We start from the raw sequence: 16237 nt of genomic DNA, 5'->3' as shown, positions 1-16237 counted from the left end.
ACATTCATTCTTCAGTCATGCATGTGACAAAATCCCGCAAAATCTACTTTATGTGCTGTATTCCTGATGAAGGGCATTTGCCCGAAATGTCGATTTTACTGCTCCTCGGATGCTGCCTGAACTGCTGTGCTTTTCCAGCACCACTCTAATCTGAACTCTGATTTCCAGCATCTGAAGTCATTGTTTTTACCTTTATGGGAAAACACCTCACCTAAACATATTAATGGAAATGCAGTTAAACTTTGTTTGATTCTTAGCAAGAGTTTTTATAAAAGTCTTAATTTTTTGATTCTTTTGTTTTTAATTTTTGAGAAATTGAAATGCAAATTTGCAGAAGTTCAGCTATTATCCTTATATAAAGGGTCTATTTTTCAGGTATATCTTTTCAAGCAATCCACACACAATTCTGCAGTGAATGAAAAATGTGACTCGAATTTTGTGCTTCTTTATTATACAGCTACCCATGCAAATTTATAGCACAGATTTTTTTTATAAACGTGGATAATTCCTTTACATAAAGCTCTCATGCTGCTCTTAAATTATCTCTTGTTTGTGTATGTGTGTCATTTGCTGTGTTTGTTTATATCTTCACTTAAAATCTAATTTGAGGGTTGTGAGATGGCTGGCACTTGCAATTACCCCAACAATGTAATTTCTCCACCAACCACAAAACAGCTTACTGCTGTTGAACTGGCTTGTTCACTTCAGAGTTTTTTTTGTGTGTCTTTCATATTCACTAAAATCCCTTCCAGCTATTTAGTTTCATTGACAATGGGAGGAGACGTCTAGTGCTTTTTTGTCAACTAGATTAATACTTAACTAAAGTGGGAAGGTCTGAATACTTTGCATTTTTACAGTCATTGCTATTTTTCAGGTATATATTAGCTTGTTTTACATACATGTGGTCAAAACACTGCAGATCAAGAATTTTAAGCATTCGTGCCTTAAGTTTAGACTATGGCATGTTGGAGAAAAGATACTTAACTTGATGAAATTTCAGTCTTGATTTTTGTGTATTTATTGGAAACCAGACACAATAGAGACAAACCTCTCAATAAAATTGCAAAGATGCTCCAGAATTGTCCACGAACTTTTATTTTGATTGGACAGCAGAAAAGTTTTGGGGTTTTCTTGGATGCTGTGTTAACATGTGGTTGTATTGCAAAATGCAGGCTGGATTTTCCTATAGGGCAACATGCTTTTCAATGACTCAAACTGTAGTTAACTACAGCTTCAAAACTATACTTCTTTCTGCACTTCTACATTTCATGTTCCTATTCTGTGCAACATGCATTTGGAAAGGGGAGGATTGATTAGAGATAGTCAGCACGGCTTTGTGCATGGGAAATAGCGTCTCACAAACTTGACTAAGTTTTTTGAAGTTGTGGCCAAGACGATAGATGAAGTCGGAGCAGTCGACATTGTCTACATGGACTTCAGAAGACCTTCGGCAAGATTCCATATGGTAGACTGATTAGTAAAGTTAGATCACATGGGATCCAGGGACAGCTAGCCAATTGGATACAAAATTGGCTTGATGACAGGCGACATAGTAGTGGTAGAGAGTTGTTATTCAGACTAGAGGCCGGTGATCAGCGGTGTGCCATAAGGATTGATGTTGGGTCCACTACTTTCAGACATATAAATGATTTGGACGAGAATATAGGGCACACAGTTAGTAAGTTTGTGGATGACACCAAAATTGATGTTATACTTGACAGTAAAGGCAATGGAAGAGGATCTTGATCAACTGAGCAAGAGGGCCAAGGAAAGGCAAGTGGAGTGTTGCATTTTGGTAAGACAAACCAGGGCAGGACTTGCATAGTTAACGATACGGCTCCAGAGAGAATTGTCAAACAGAGATCTGGAGTTGCAGTTAAGCAGTTCATTGAAAATAATGTCACAAGTAAATATGATGGTGAAGGTGGTGTTTGGTATGCTCACCTTCATCATAGCATTGAGTATAGGAGTTGGGATCCATATTGTAGCTGTACAAGACATTGGTAAGGCCACGTTTGAAGTACTGCATATAATTCTGGTCACTCTGATATAGGGTGTTATTAGGCTGGAAAGGATGCAAAAAACAATTTGCAAGTATGAGTTATAAGGAAAGTCTGGATAGGCTAGGATTTTCTTCCTTAGAGCATAGTAGGTTGAGGGGGTGACCTTATAGAGGTTTATAAAATCATGAGGTACATATATAAGGTGAATAGCCATGGTCTTTTCCTGAGGGTAGGAGAGTCTAAAATTAGAGGGTATAGGTTTAGGGTGAGAGGGGAAGGAATTAAAAAGGACCTGAAGGGCAACTTTTTCACACAGAGGGTGGTGTGTAAATGGAACAAGCTGCCAGAGGAAGTGGTAGAGGTGAGTACAATTAGAACATTTAAAAGACAGTTAGAAGGGTACATGGATAGGAAAGCTTTAGAGGGCTGTGGGTTAAATGCAGGAAAATTGGACTAGTTCAGTTTAGAAACCCTGGTCGGCATGGACCAGTTGGGCCTGTTTCCATGCTGTATGACTTCACTGCTCTATGTGAGCAATTGGGGAATCCTCTTCCCAATTAAGAACTAGTTAGAGATTGCCACCTTACAAAAAAACTTCAGAATCAGCCTGGTGCATTCACTGCCCAAAGCACATATTTTAGAAACCCTTTTTAGTTGCTTGCAATCATATATTGGCCTATGTCCAAGAAGAATTGAAGGCTTTGAAGGGCTTAGTTATTTTCATGGAGGTGGAACATTAGGCTTCTTGTATTTCTATAAACCAGTAAACGAGGAATCTTGCCTTGTGTGTACTTAGCCTTACCTATGCCCTTAGGAACTGCTATCCTGCACTCACACAGAGGCCAAAGTTTGTCCCAGATCCTAAATAAAGCAGTGTTCCCCTTCTATGTAAATTCAGACCAAGTTTTAACCTTTATTGGAGGCTACACCCCATTCAAGTCAAACCATGGAATGCTGTGTGTTAAATCCTGCGCATAATTTCAGTAGAATGTGAGAAAGATAAAGAAACTAAAGATCGAGCAGGACAATAACTTGTTTCCAGTGAAAATAACACGCTGTAATGTGTTCAGTCAAAGATTGTTTCTCCTTGGAGGCAGGATTGTCCTCACCCAAGCTGCATTTGGAACAGGAATCCAGCCCAGCTAAACCCAATCTCCTTTGTGCCAAATGCTGCAGACAGGCCCGCTGATGGTGTCTCAAAATCTATTTGTATCATTAGCACTTCAGCGCTGGATGCTGAGGTATCAGTTGTATCATGTGAATTTTAACCAGTTCAGTGGCAATGAAAATGAAATTTCCAAAGAGACTTGGAGACTTCTTGAACACATGTCAGGATGGTCCACTGAATTGCAGATGTCATAAGCCTGCAGTAACAATCTTTGTAATGATAAAAGTAATTAGTCAAGCTAATGATGGATGGAATGAACATTCCTGCATATCTACCAGCAATCACAACAGGGGAAGATTCTCTCTTCAGTGAGAAAGTGCAAATTTATAGCATTTGTAAGAGGCATGTCCCTGTTTTAGACAATGTCAAATTGGCCTCTTGGCTGGTCCTGAAAGGCCAAATTCATGAAGCCATCCTCCCAGCACCCTGACTCTTGTCTACATCATGCACTTGCTGCTAGTGAAATTTGCCATGAATGTAGCCCTTCTGGGTTTTAGTATTAATAGTTTATTCTGGTTACATTGTCTGTTCCACTCTTGCAGAACTCCATGAAGGTCATGTTTAAATGTTTGTGGAAGAATTGTGGGAAAGTTCTGAGTACATCATCAGGGATACAAAAGCATGTTCGCACACTCCATTTGGGGTAGGTCTGAAATTTCTCAAATAATGTTTACCTGTGTCTAGTGGGATTCCAGAATCATTGTACTCAATTTGAAATTTAGTTAATCTGAGACTGATGAGTTCAAATTCTTAAGTTAATAGTAGTGCTTGGTTCAGAACTTGTACACTTTTTATCTGTTCATGTTCTTGCATTGTTCTTCTAATGAAATTCTTCTTGTGGAGAATAAATTTGGAAATTAAGTGAACATTATGGAACCATTCTCCTGTCACCTGATCAATAGTATGTTTCCTTGAACAGAGAGTGTAACACTTTTAACCAAATTAATTACAGTACTCTATTAATATATAGGTAACAATGATACTGAACTCTGCCCTCAATTTGCTATTTAGGTATGAAAGTCACTTCCTGTGGTTTTTCATGTCTATTTGGTAATATTATGATTTGTAACACGGTAATCTACTTTAAACATAACCTTTAACATGGAACTTGTACAGATTGCAGACTTAAATTTCTGTAATGCACTGAATATGTTGTTGCATTTGAAAATTCTTATACTGTCCAGAACAGTAAGATGGCTACCATCTGTGGAAAGAAGGAAAATTTAACAATCCATTTTAGGCAGTTTAAAGTTTGTGTAACACCATAATTTACCTGCATTTTAACAACTATGTTGTTTTCCATTTGTGTCATCTCTCAATTCCATTATGTAACATATCAAAGTAGCACAGAAATCTTGAAAACAGCACTGTGCTGCTCCTCTCTGTCTTCGATAGAATTAACATAGTGCATGGCAATAAATTTGCAAGAAGCTGACTGAGAAATAACCTGCGCATTTTGTTTCTAAGGGATTGTGACAGAATGGATCAGAAGCTGGTTAAAAACCAGAAAGAGGGTGTTGATTAATAGATTATTTTCTTGATGGGGATAAAAAGTGTAAGCACCAGTTCCTCAAGTGCAGTCCAAGAGTCAATTACTCTTATCAATAAAGAATAACACTGACTTAAGAGGGTACAGTGATACATTTTGCTCGTGACCCAGAAATAGAGTATGGTTACCGAATAGGACTGTGTACAATTACGGGAGAATGAGCCTTGACACAAACTCAAATGAATACAGTGAAACATTTATAAGTTGCAATATAGATACAGATTCTTAAGATGCCACCATAAGTACAAATTCTTGGGTAAATTAGCGGGCCTGTAGCTAAAGAAGACCAGCAGCCCATGGGGAATGGTGAATCCACTCAGACTGAAAGGAGCGCGTGAGGGAGCTTCAGATGGAGGCATCTTCTGAAACACTCAGAAAATGACTAGCCATATCAATACAGCGGTTACATGAGTGGGTTAGAGGTTAGAAATCTGCAGCTAATAACCTACCACCTATATCCACTTGCCTGGATGAGGGCAGCTCGAAAACCACTCAAAGCTAAACACTATTCAGGACAAAGCAGCCCCCTAACTGGCACCATATCCTCAAATCATCATTCCCTCCACCACCGACAATAGCAGCAGTGTGTACCATCTACACGATGCACTGCAGAAATTCACACAGGGTCCTTAGGCAGCAGCTCCCAAACCCAAGGTCGCTCATCACCAGCTCAAGGACAGCTAGGGATTGCAACAACACCCACGTCCCATGAATGAATAAAAACAGAAACTGAAGTGGAATAGGTCAGTGTACCAAACTGAGTGGAGAAGAAACCTTCCTGGGTGATCTCTTCAGGCTGCAGGTTGGGCCTGTGTCTGAAATCTGCATCACTGGGGCGTGGAGCTTCTGATACAATATTCACCAAACCTGTTACTGGAAGGCCAGCTCTAAGGGCCTGCTATGGCCCGGACTTGATGAGGATTTACCCCAACTCCGGGAGAATTCTTTCTTAGTTATGGAGTAGCAACTGCCTGATAGTGCCAAGATGGCTGTCACTGCCATTGTTCACCCACCTTTGGCAGGTCGCCTTTAACCCGAACAAGTCTGTCCCTTTTCTGGCACTCTTTCCTTCAACTTCGTTCCTGATCCCATTCCCACAGGATCAGGATGATTCCACCTGATGACTGAACTAATCTCCTTGATGTGATATGGAAGGTATGTTTATTGTTCCTCATTTCATTCAATCTTGGTGAAACTTGTGAGGGACAGAATGTCTACTGATTGACAGACCCTCCTCTTGCCCCTTCACTCCTGCCCCAAACACTCCCGCCCCAAACACTCCCCAAGCATTAATAGAGAATAGATTTGGAGGAAGGGCAGAGGGTAGCTTTGACTGAAACATGGTTGCAGCTGGTGCAAGATGTGTAGAGACAACGGTCCAATGTTAAAATCCGCGAGGAATGAAATTCCCAGCCACTGTTACTTCTACAACGACTTATTATTGTGTTTACAGATAAGTTGTCCAAGTTAAAAGCTAATGCTGTACTGTTGGATCTTATAAAATACTTTACAGAATGTTTTGATACAGTATACACAATTTTTAAAATGTCATTATACATTAAATGTAAACACCAATTTATATTTACTGAGCCAGTCTGTACAAACGCATTAGTAATATTAAGCTTGTCAGGTAAATAAAACCAAACGAGCAGCCATTCTTAATGTAATTTAAAACTTTTTTTGTTCCGGTTTTCTGATAAAAACCTTATATCAAAATACCTTGAAGTGCTTTACAAGAATGGGGACTGGCAGAGAGGAGGAAATAAGATTCCAAAAAATCTGAGGTGCCTAAAGGACAAGGTTTTGGAAGAGGTAGGCAGATATGAATCCAGAAATTTCAGGAGGGAATTGCAGAGACTAGGTCTCGTTGGGTGAGGGCATTGCTAGAGACACTCTGAAACAGGCAAGCAATACAGACTGACAAGTTAAAGCCAAGATTTTGAGTTGCTTGGTGAAAGGTATTGGAAGAGTAAAGTGGAACTCTGCTTTCTTGTAACAAAAGAATATGCCAGATGGAGAACAAAACCCTCAAATCTGTAGCAAATTGTATTTTTACAAACAATCATTTCTAATTCATGCAAAAAAACTCAGCAGTATTTTCAGCTAATTTTGAGATTACATCAGTAGGTTTTCAGCATGTTTTGATACCCATATTACCTACATGTTGTATGTTACAGGCATAATGGTGATTCTGATCACTGTGATGGTGAAGAAGACTTCTACTACTCCGAGATTGATGTGGATGTAGATTCATTAACTGATGGATTGAGTAGCCTCACACCAATGTCTCCAACGACCACAATGCCACCAGTTTTTCCTAATGTGGATTCTGGATGTTCAGATCCAGCTTTGGGAAAGTGTGAGGAGAAATTAGTGACCCCTTTGAGCCAGTCTGCACCAACTAACTTGTATCATGTACGCACTGACCATGCTTATCAGGTAAGTAATCAGAAAAAAATTGCATTAAAGCATGATTAAAAGATGGCAGACATTTTTACATCCTTCGTTTGGTTCATCTGTCCAGTTGTCCAAGCGACAAATTGTACAATAATTATTTGAATAAAGTTGGAAATTAGTTTATCATTGGTAATACAGAATTTATTTCAAAAAATATTATGAAAGATAAGAACAAACTTGCTTTTATAAAGCATCTTTTTCTATCATCAGGACATGCCAGACCACTTCACAACTAATAGTTTACTTTCAGTAAGATATTCTGTTCTGCAGGTGGTGATGACAGCCTATTTACACTGATTAAAGAGTCACAAAGAACTAGTTTTGGGGAAAATGGTGTTGTCAAAGTCCCTCCTTCTAACTGTGATGGGATCTATTGAATCTATTTACTTTCTGATCTGTTATAGAAGACAGCAGCTGATTGCAGCAGCAGGACTGCAATCCTTCTAGTTTCATATCCTCAGAACCTCAAATAGAATTTGATATCTCTCAAATTTCTGATTTAAAGGAGGTGTTACTACTGAAATAAACTGATTCTGAAGAATGATTAGTATGTTTATTATGTATTTGATTCTGCTCTAAACTATTTTATTGAAAGAATTCTACTGAAGTACTGTCAAAATAGAGTGTAGTTTAATTTGAGCATCTCGCCACTAGCACTGGTAACCAAACAAAGGCTCTGGTGCTGATTCCCTCCTACTCCAGCTATTACCATACTCATCAGTAATGAGGCTCTTTATTTCTATCCCCATCAACAAACAGAAATAATATGGTATAATCACAATTGTTGGACCATAGAAAGCAAATACTTGCATCATGAAGACTCCAATGAGCCATTTATTTCTATCTAACTTTCTTATTTACTCCCAGATCTTTTAATTGTCTTCAAGCAGCTATCTAATTCTTATAAAATGAATACGTGAACTCTGGCAGAGAACTTTAGCTTGTGAGAAGATTTCTATAACTTCTGTTTAGGTTACTCTGTATACCTACAGGGGCAATTTTATTTAGTCACTTCTTTGAATCTGTTTGTAAAGACTGCATGTTAAAACTTGATTTTATGTTTTCTTGTGGGAACTTGTCTATTCATAGTCTTTTTGTGCTACTTATGCCCTGTCCCATTGTTTACTTTGGTATTCAGTCATTTAACATGTCCATCTGAATTTTATTTCTCTCTTGGTTTAGCATTGTCATTAACCCATTGACAACAAATGGTATGATCATACATTAGTATCCCATTACATAATTATAATGCCGTACATTTGTATCGTAACAAATCTTGATGAAAAAAATCATAAATACACACATATCATGGTGAAATACCTGTCCTTTGATTAAATTAGTTCCGTCCTTACAGATCTTCCCATCTATCCAAACTAATTCTGAAGTAATGTGGGCAAAGGTGTGCAGTGCAACTCTGGCCAAATTTGAAAAGGATAAAAGAAATGCTGCTTATTTAGGTAGCCAAGCTGGACTTTTTAATATCAGTAGAATTATTTTTACTGTTTTAAATTCTCTATCCTTACATCACAGCAATAATTCCATTTCACAAGTACTTTGTCAAAATATATTGGATGCTAAAAACAGAAACCTAAAACTGAAAATGAAGGAAATTCCCAGCAGGCCTGCTATTGCCTGGCCTGCTGAATATTACCTACATTTACTGTTACTAGTTCAGAAGTATTTTGTTGGTTGCATGTCAGTTCTACACATCCCTTTTTTTTTGACCTAATTAAGGTCCTTTGTGGAATCCTAAATGAAATTCAGTGAATCCATTCATTATCACAATCACAGACTTAAATATCTTATTTTTTTGATTTACAGGCTACAGCCCCGGTGAGCATCCCTCTATCATCAAAATTTATGCCAAATGGTACTGGGTTCAGCATATCATTGCAGTCTCCACCTATAATTTTTAAAGGTTCACAGGTGAGTACTGTACAGTGTAGTCTTGTTTGGTCAGCATTGTATACATGCTTTCAGTACATTGCAGACCTCCAGCTGGGACAAATTTGTAGCCTGCTGACCTATTTAGCATTAATTGTGGCCCTCAATCCTGTCTGAAAATTCTGCCTCTTGATGGATTATTGCTGCCCTTTGTATGTTCATACAGCCAATTTTCCAAGGTTCAATGTGCAGCACAAAATCAGCCCAACAGACTTTTTAATATTGATTAAAACAATGGAAACAAGCCAACAACAATTTGCCTCCTATAAAATATCTCATTCTGGCATTCGACTCTTAAAAGTATTCTGCTTAAAGCAGAAGCCTTGCTTATTATAATTTGGTTCATGAGGTACCTAGGTGTTGATCTGGTAAAACAGGTCTCTGTAAAGAGGCCAGAGCTGCTGCCTTTGATGTTTTAGATATTGTGATATTTTCCTTCATACATTATGTAGGTTCACTGGATAATGCTCCCTGTTTGCATTTCTTTGTCAATAATTTGCTTCAGGCTTGACATTGCACATACAAAGAGAGGAGAAGCCATTGGGATTCTGAAAGCAAGACATAAAGGCAATGTTTAAAATTACGATTATGTAGAGTCTTTCAAAATACAGTCAGTATTATTATAAACAAAGATGAATGCAACTTTGCAGTCAATAAGATATCACACACAGCAAATGAAATTCACCATCAGTTATTTTGGTGGTGATTTTTGATGAATAAATGTTGGCAAGGATCCTACACTTTGAATAATATCATTAAATCTTTAATACTTCAATGCTGCACTGAATGTGAGACATGAAATTAGGACCTTAGTTGAGAGATATGGCGGCAACACTGATATGATTTAAGATGAAGAAAAGGATTTTTAGAAACTAAGGTTGGTTTCCCCTTGGGAACTGTCCCATAACTTTTTTTAAAAGATAAGAGAATGGAGAGTAATAATTGTCTAACTGATGAAATGACACCCATCTTATAACTGTCATTACAATTAAGAAATATTTAATCGGCTGTAAAACAAAGACAACTCTAATTAAATGTAAGACTTTTAATTTCTTTCTTTCAATGAATGCAGGAGTTTCACTTAGCTATCACCAAGTTATGCTAATTATTGCAAGAATGCCTGCAGACCACTTCAACCTAGGCAACAAACTGCTGGTGGCTATTTCAGGTCATAATTACTCTTATCATTCAATATAATGATCACAGATCTGCTGCAGGCTGTACCTATTGTGATATTCCATGGGAAATCAGTCATTATCTGCATACTTTCTGCTATACATCCAATTGTCAGAGGAGGTAGGAGCTCAAGAGTTTCTACTTCCCTCAAATGTATTCCAGCTATCGAATTTGTCCTAGGCAGTGGCTCAGGATGGCAGTCATCTCCAGTAAAGAAGGCTTAATGCTCCCAGTGTAGTCAGTGAAGTATTCATAGGAACATCACAAGAAGACTTATCTGACTTTCCCAAATTGACAGCCCAGGTATTTTTGACACCAGTCGATGGAACAACACTGAGCCTCTCTTGAAGTTCTGTCTGCAATATCCTTGGAGTACTGTGTGGACAGCAAAGTTGTAAACATGTTCTTCAGTCTCCTTTTCATTTTGCTGCTCAATTCTACAGCCAAGCTACACTTTTTGACCCAGCTGTCTTGGTGTCAGGATTTGATTTTACAGCACAGATGTAAGAAATAATCCCCAGGCTTTGTAACTAAAAGGCTAAAGAAGTCAGGCTTTTGCTTTATTCTGCAGCTTATGGAGGAAGACTTCACATATCAAAGGAATAAAACAAAGATCTGATTATTTACTGACAGTTAACATATATATGCACACGTTGATCACAAACCACAGCTGCCTCAGACCTTTCTGCTTGCTCATCTCGGACATATTAACTGCCTCTGTCCTTGGAATTTGTTACTCTCACTGGAGGTGATTGATTGGATGTTTGCAGAAACATATGTCATAATTTGTTAGTGCAATCATGCTCCCATTGCTTTGTGCTCACTCACCCTCAAATAAAGCTGGAAAGGAGGTGAGAATTGCCTTTTCTTTAAGGTGGCCTGCAGAAAATCCAGATGTCACCATAATACAGGGGATGGTGCGTTATGCAATCAAAAGTTACATTCCATACATTTGCCATGTAAAAGATTGCAAACATGTATGAAGGCTATGGGATTATGTGGAAGCGTTGCAGCCTTAATAAGCTATTAAAACATTTCAATGCAATGTAAGCTGTAGATTGTACAAAACAAAGTTGAAATTTGACTAGCTTTTCATACAGTTTGTGACAAAACTACAGGTGATTTGTGATTTTCTTTTCAGTACAGAATTGACCATTTCTTTTATTATGACCTGTGTGTTCATTTGAGCATCCTTTGTATTGCCTAGTCCGTCTCCCCTGCTGGAGGTATGTTTAGGTAGCTCTGAGTGAGTTTGCAGGTCTCTCCCTTCCTGAAGCCAATTTGAGTCTACCTTTCCCTGAACAGTAATAATATTGCCCGTACCTTAAATGCTGGAAGGCTTTTAAATTTCGCCAACAGAATATCACTTCCTGTCCCCAGTTGGCTCCAATCCCAATTAGAAGCATTCCAGCTGCCCAGAGTTCACCCAAAGTATATTAATGAGGTGGAACCTAGTATTTTCAAAGCAGTGGATGAACATCACATCAAATGGATGCAAATTACACTGGACGTTAACCTTTGGGTCAGGCTCATTGCCAGTCTGGAAAATACAAGCTGATATGTGAGAAGAGAAAAAGAAAACAAAATTAGATTTGCAGCTGCAAGTTTCCAGAAAGTTCTTTTGAGGCTCAGAAGAATCTGATGTAGAAATTCTGTTAACTAATAATTAAATAGCATGGATTGATCTGATTATCAATGATTCAAAGTAACTGTAGAACACACTTTTGTTTATGAAAATCTGAGAAATGAGTGTCTAATGCAAAAGGAATGTTAACTGACATCATGCATTCTAGTTTAAGGGTTAGAATCAGTACAGATCCTCAATATATACTTGAACTTTATGAAACAAAATTAGAAAATGCATTAATTACAGCGCTGAGTGGTGAACATCTGTAGAGAGAAATAGCAAGTTGATATTTCAGACACAGCCGTTCCTGTTCTGTTTTTGTGTCCTATTTTGATTGTCTTAATTTGTATTTGATGTAACACCGTGGAAACTGGGAGTAATTGTGAATTTCTGGTTATTTTTAGGATCCTCTAGCACAAATTCGTCCAATCAATATTGTTGAGAAGCGACAGATTTCCCACCCATCCTTAAAGGTACATACTTCTCTCGTGTCATCCCCTAAACCAGGGACAGGAACAAGGTACTATCTTTATTTTATGTTCCATACTTTTTGATGTAAGGGATTCAATTTTAATGACAAACTTACCATTTGTAAAGTTAGTTTTCTTTACAGTTAAGTAACAGTGTTTATATGGGTCTAGTGGTCTGGACGTTACCAGACAACTTGACAAAAGCAAACCCTGAAATCGGAGGGTATTCTCTTTGCATCAGTGAAATCGTTCACATTATGAACAAGGCAAAATCGATTTGTAGACTATTAGGTCTTGGTTGAATAAAGAAGTAGAGAAATCAATTTACTTTAAATTTTGCTGCTTGGAGATAGACAGTGAGAATTTTGCTTTACTGTTTGAAAAGCATTGCTTGCAGTCATGTTTGTTTCAGTAACCTGATCTCAGGTTCTGAAATGAGTGCGTGGAATTTTCCAAGGTTCCATTTGTCCACTAGTTGGAAGCCAAAGAATAAATCACCAACTACCAGACTCTAAATGATCAGAATTACAACCATTTAAGTTCTCTGAAGTGTTGCTGGCAGCTGAGTGTCAAGGTGGCTTGTGCACCAGTTCAGCTTTCTCGTAAAGAAATAGCAGAAATAAGAGTTTAAAAAATTAAACAAGTGTGTTTGACAAATGTCTATGCATCTCCTTTCAGAAAGCCTAGAGGGGAAGGAAAGAAATGCCGAAAGGTTTACGGAATGGAGAACAGGGATATGTGGTGCACTGCCTGCCGCTGGAAGAAGGCCTGCCAGCGGTTTGTTGACTGAGAAAATGGCACTTTTCTGAATTTTGTACACTCTCTTAAGATTTGACTGCACGCTGTTTCCTGAACAATCAATTGAAATAAGAACGGGGCAAAGTATTTTATTAGCAGGGAATGCTAATTGCATGATTCTGTTTGAATGACGCACTTGTAATTATGTGTGAAAGCAATCAAAAAAGGTTAATCTTTTTTTAAGTAGGGTGACTGTTTTGCATTTTAAAGTTTTTCTTTGAACTTGCTGTGTTTTTAATGGCACTTGATCCAGCTGGCAGTTTTGCTGGGTTTTTTAAAATATTAAATCTTTGGCAATTTGATGAAATTCCTCAACGGCAGGCATTTTGACTGCTATCTTTGCACCCTCTTGTTTCATTTATTTTCCTCCCTTAAAAATAATCTTCAATCTTGGAGAAGAATTGACTCTTCATTCCACTGCTGGACCAGGAGACTGGTATTGTTTCAGGAAACACATGCAGATTTTAAAATAAGTAAAGCAAATTGAATTTGTTTGCTGTACAGCTTTGCTTTTACTGCATTTTTAAAAAAATGTAAATTTTACAGTTTTGGTTTTTGATAGAATATGGAGGGGCGTGGGGAGTCTTTTAACCAAATTTTAATTGTTTTTACGGTGAAAAAACTTGTATATTGCTGTCCTGAATTTTTTTAAAACTTTTTTTGTTATAAAATTTGATAAGTAATTTGGAACTAAAATAGGGTCAGACCTGCCTGGAGAATTCAGGATGTGCCAATGGGAAAGTCTCGTTGAATTGAATTAGGCTGTACTGCACAATGAATAATTCTAGAAACACATGGAGGTTGCCAAAGGTGCAACATGTTGTAGTTGTGAGGAAGTACGTGAGGTGTAAATAATGTCTCTTCACTGTAAAATAAGATTTGTAGCAATAGCTTTAGTTGAGTATTTTGAAAAAGGAAAAAAACTGATGAAAATGGTTTTGTATTTATGATCCATTTTCACGAATGTATGACAACCATCCTTTCACAGTGTTTAGTCCATTCTTCAGTGCTGGTTGCTATTACAATTGTTTTTCTTTTAAGCTGTTGCATAACTATATCTGCTCACCACTGCATTTTATTTTTGTTTTCTTGATTGGTTACGGTTACTAACTGTGACCAACAGAGAATGCTGCACCTTCTTTTAGTACCAGGATATTAAGCTAAATCCAATCCAGTTTACCACCAATTATATCTCGGGGTCTTCAGGCATAAGTTTCTGCCAAATGTTGAACAGTGAATAGAAATGGCAGCTTAAAACTTTAGCAGTTTGATGAAATACAGGGTTTAAGATTTCTTTCCAACCCAGATAGTCACTGGCCAGTGAGTAAGTCACTTATTGAAGGGTTTAAACATGTTATAGTGGATGGCAGTTTAATGATGAATATTGCCAAAAATGGTGTTTGATTTCTGTACAAAGAAAATATTGCTTTGTATACCAACATTTTAAAATGATTCTAGTACTCAGATATGAAGTTATTTTTAAAAGGTGTGTTGGCATACTGACCCATCCATCATCCCGACAGAATCCAGCCCCAATGAACCATTTGTTTCTATAGTTCGTGAAGAAAACCAGTCTATTATATCAGTGTTCATATTGTAGTATTTAGAGATAACATACCAAAGTAAGTCTCTCCATGGGCAGTTTGAATGCTGTATTCTCAGGACTTAAATGTTTATAACAACTGTAAATGGAAAAACAGAGACTCTAATATTTTAATTATATACTGGATTTTTTTTTGATTAAAAAGGGCTTACCTGTAAAATAGATCTCGCATAAGTAGCTCTAAACTGGTCTTTGACCACAACTGGTGACATAAGCAAATGAATGTAAACTGTTAACTTTTGCAGCTTTCATTACATTAATTCTTTGTGTGTGGAAAAAGAATGATTAATGGTTAATTTTCATATGTCAATATGCAAAGAAAACTTCAACCCACAACAAAGCTTGTTTTATTGCCAAACTTATTTGTATTGCATAATTGTGGCAGTAAACATTCCAAGAGAGAACTTTATTTCTGCTTTGAAGACAACGTGTATTACCAGCAGTTGTACCAACTTTGGTTTCAGAAAATAATCATTGAACAGGTGAAGTAATCAATCCTTTTGGGGAAAATGCACTTTTTGTATGAAAAATGTTATGGATGATGTGTATAGTGTGCTTTTTATTAATGTTGGAGGTGCAGCATTTGTTTTCCATACTGTCTTTCAGTGGGGATGTAAAGTCCTCATGATTTTACAAAGGAACAGAATTACTAAGTTAACCAGAATGGGAAGGACCTCTTATTTCTGTAGATACACCTGTAATGCTGTGTCATGTCTTCCATGATCAGCAATGCCTACTGCTGAGGTTTACGTGCCAATGTAATGCTGGGTTTCATATTTTTTTTTAAAAATGCAAGAAATAAAGATCCTCAAAGCATTTGTTTCAAATGGAAATGCATTTTTAAAAAGCAACACTGGTAAGAGATGGTCTTACTAAACAGCAACACTATTGACAACCAAAATCTGTAATTTTATTCATTGGAAATCACACAAAGCTGCAAGACAGTTTGGAATTGACTCCTGAACCTGAAGCAGTGATACCAGGTTCCCTGGAAAATACATACTTAGCTTGGATCTGCCTTGAATTTAACTCCATTGTGGACTCAGTTAAGCTTAATAAAGAGATCAGGACCATGGTACTGATCAGAAATTATATTAGTATTCTATGAATGTGATGATTGAAACTATAATGAAGATTTTACAAGAACCAGGCAAACATCTTCAGAAAGTTTAGTTCCAAGGTATTTTCAAAGGTGAAGCAAAATTCTCATCACTCCTAATATTTACTCACCACCGCCCCACCCCAGCATCTTCCCATATAACCTTGCTCTTTTAGCTCTTGCCTCACGTCCAAAGCCAGATGAAGCAGCAATTTACTTGCAATTGTTTCAGTTCAGTCTGCTCTACTTACTGCTCACAGTGCTCTTACTGCTCTTCTCGACCAAGTACACATTGGGAACACCTTTGTTCTGCCCATATGAACAATCCCAACCTTCCATTTGC

At 37.5% G+C, this 16237-nt stretch overlaps 1 protein-coding gene across 2 annotated transcripts in view; it reads left to right on the top strand.

The window, feature by feature from the left end:
- LOC122560144 (zinc finger protein 704-like) overlaps positions 1-15611 on the top strand; it is a 37709-nt gene extending 22098 nt beyond the window's left edge. Inside the window, exons 4-8 of one of the 2 annotated variants that reach the window (XM_043710450.1) lie at positions 3714-3814; positions 6898-7159; positions 8999-9103; positions 12329-12397; positions 13073-15611. In XM_043710450.1, the coding sequence (XP_043566385.1) occupies positions 3714-3814; positions 6898-7159; positions 8999-9103; positions 12329-12397; positions 13073-13081 (546 nt within the window). In that variant the 3' untranslated portion in view covers positions 13082-15611. Of the gene's footprint in view, positions 1-3713; positions 3815-6897; positions 7160-8998; positions 9104-12328; positions 12445-13072 lie in introns of both variants that reach the window. The other variant, XM_043710449.1, reaches the window with a different exon arrangement.
- The last annotated feature ends 626 nt before the right edge of the window (positions 15612-16237 follow it).

The sequence above is a fragment of the Chiloscyllium plagiosum genome, chromosome 20 (genome assembly GCF_004010195.1).
Source record: "Chiloscyllium plagiosum isolate BGI_BamShark_2017 chromosome 20, ASM401019v2, whole genome shotgun sequence".
In the NCBI taxonomy this organism is placed as follows: domain Eukaryota; kingdom Metazoa; phylum Chordata; class Chondrichthyes; order Orectolobiformes; family Hemiscylliidae; genus Chiloscyllium; species Chiloscyllium plagiosum.
Note: the sequence above shows the minus strand (reverse complement) of the source record. Positions and strands in the feature narration are given on the sequence as shown.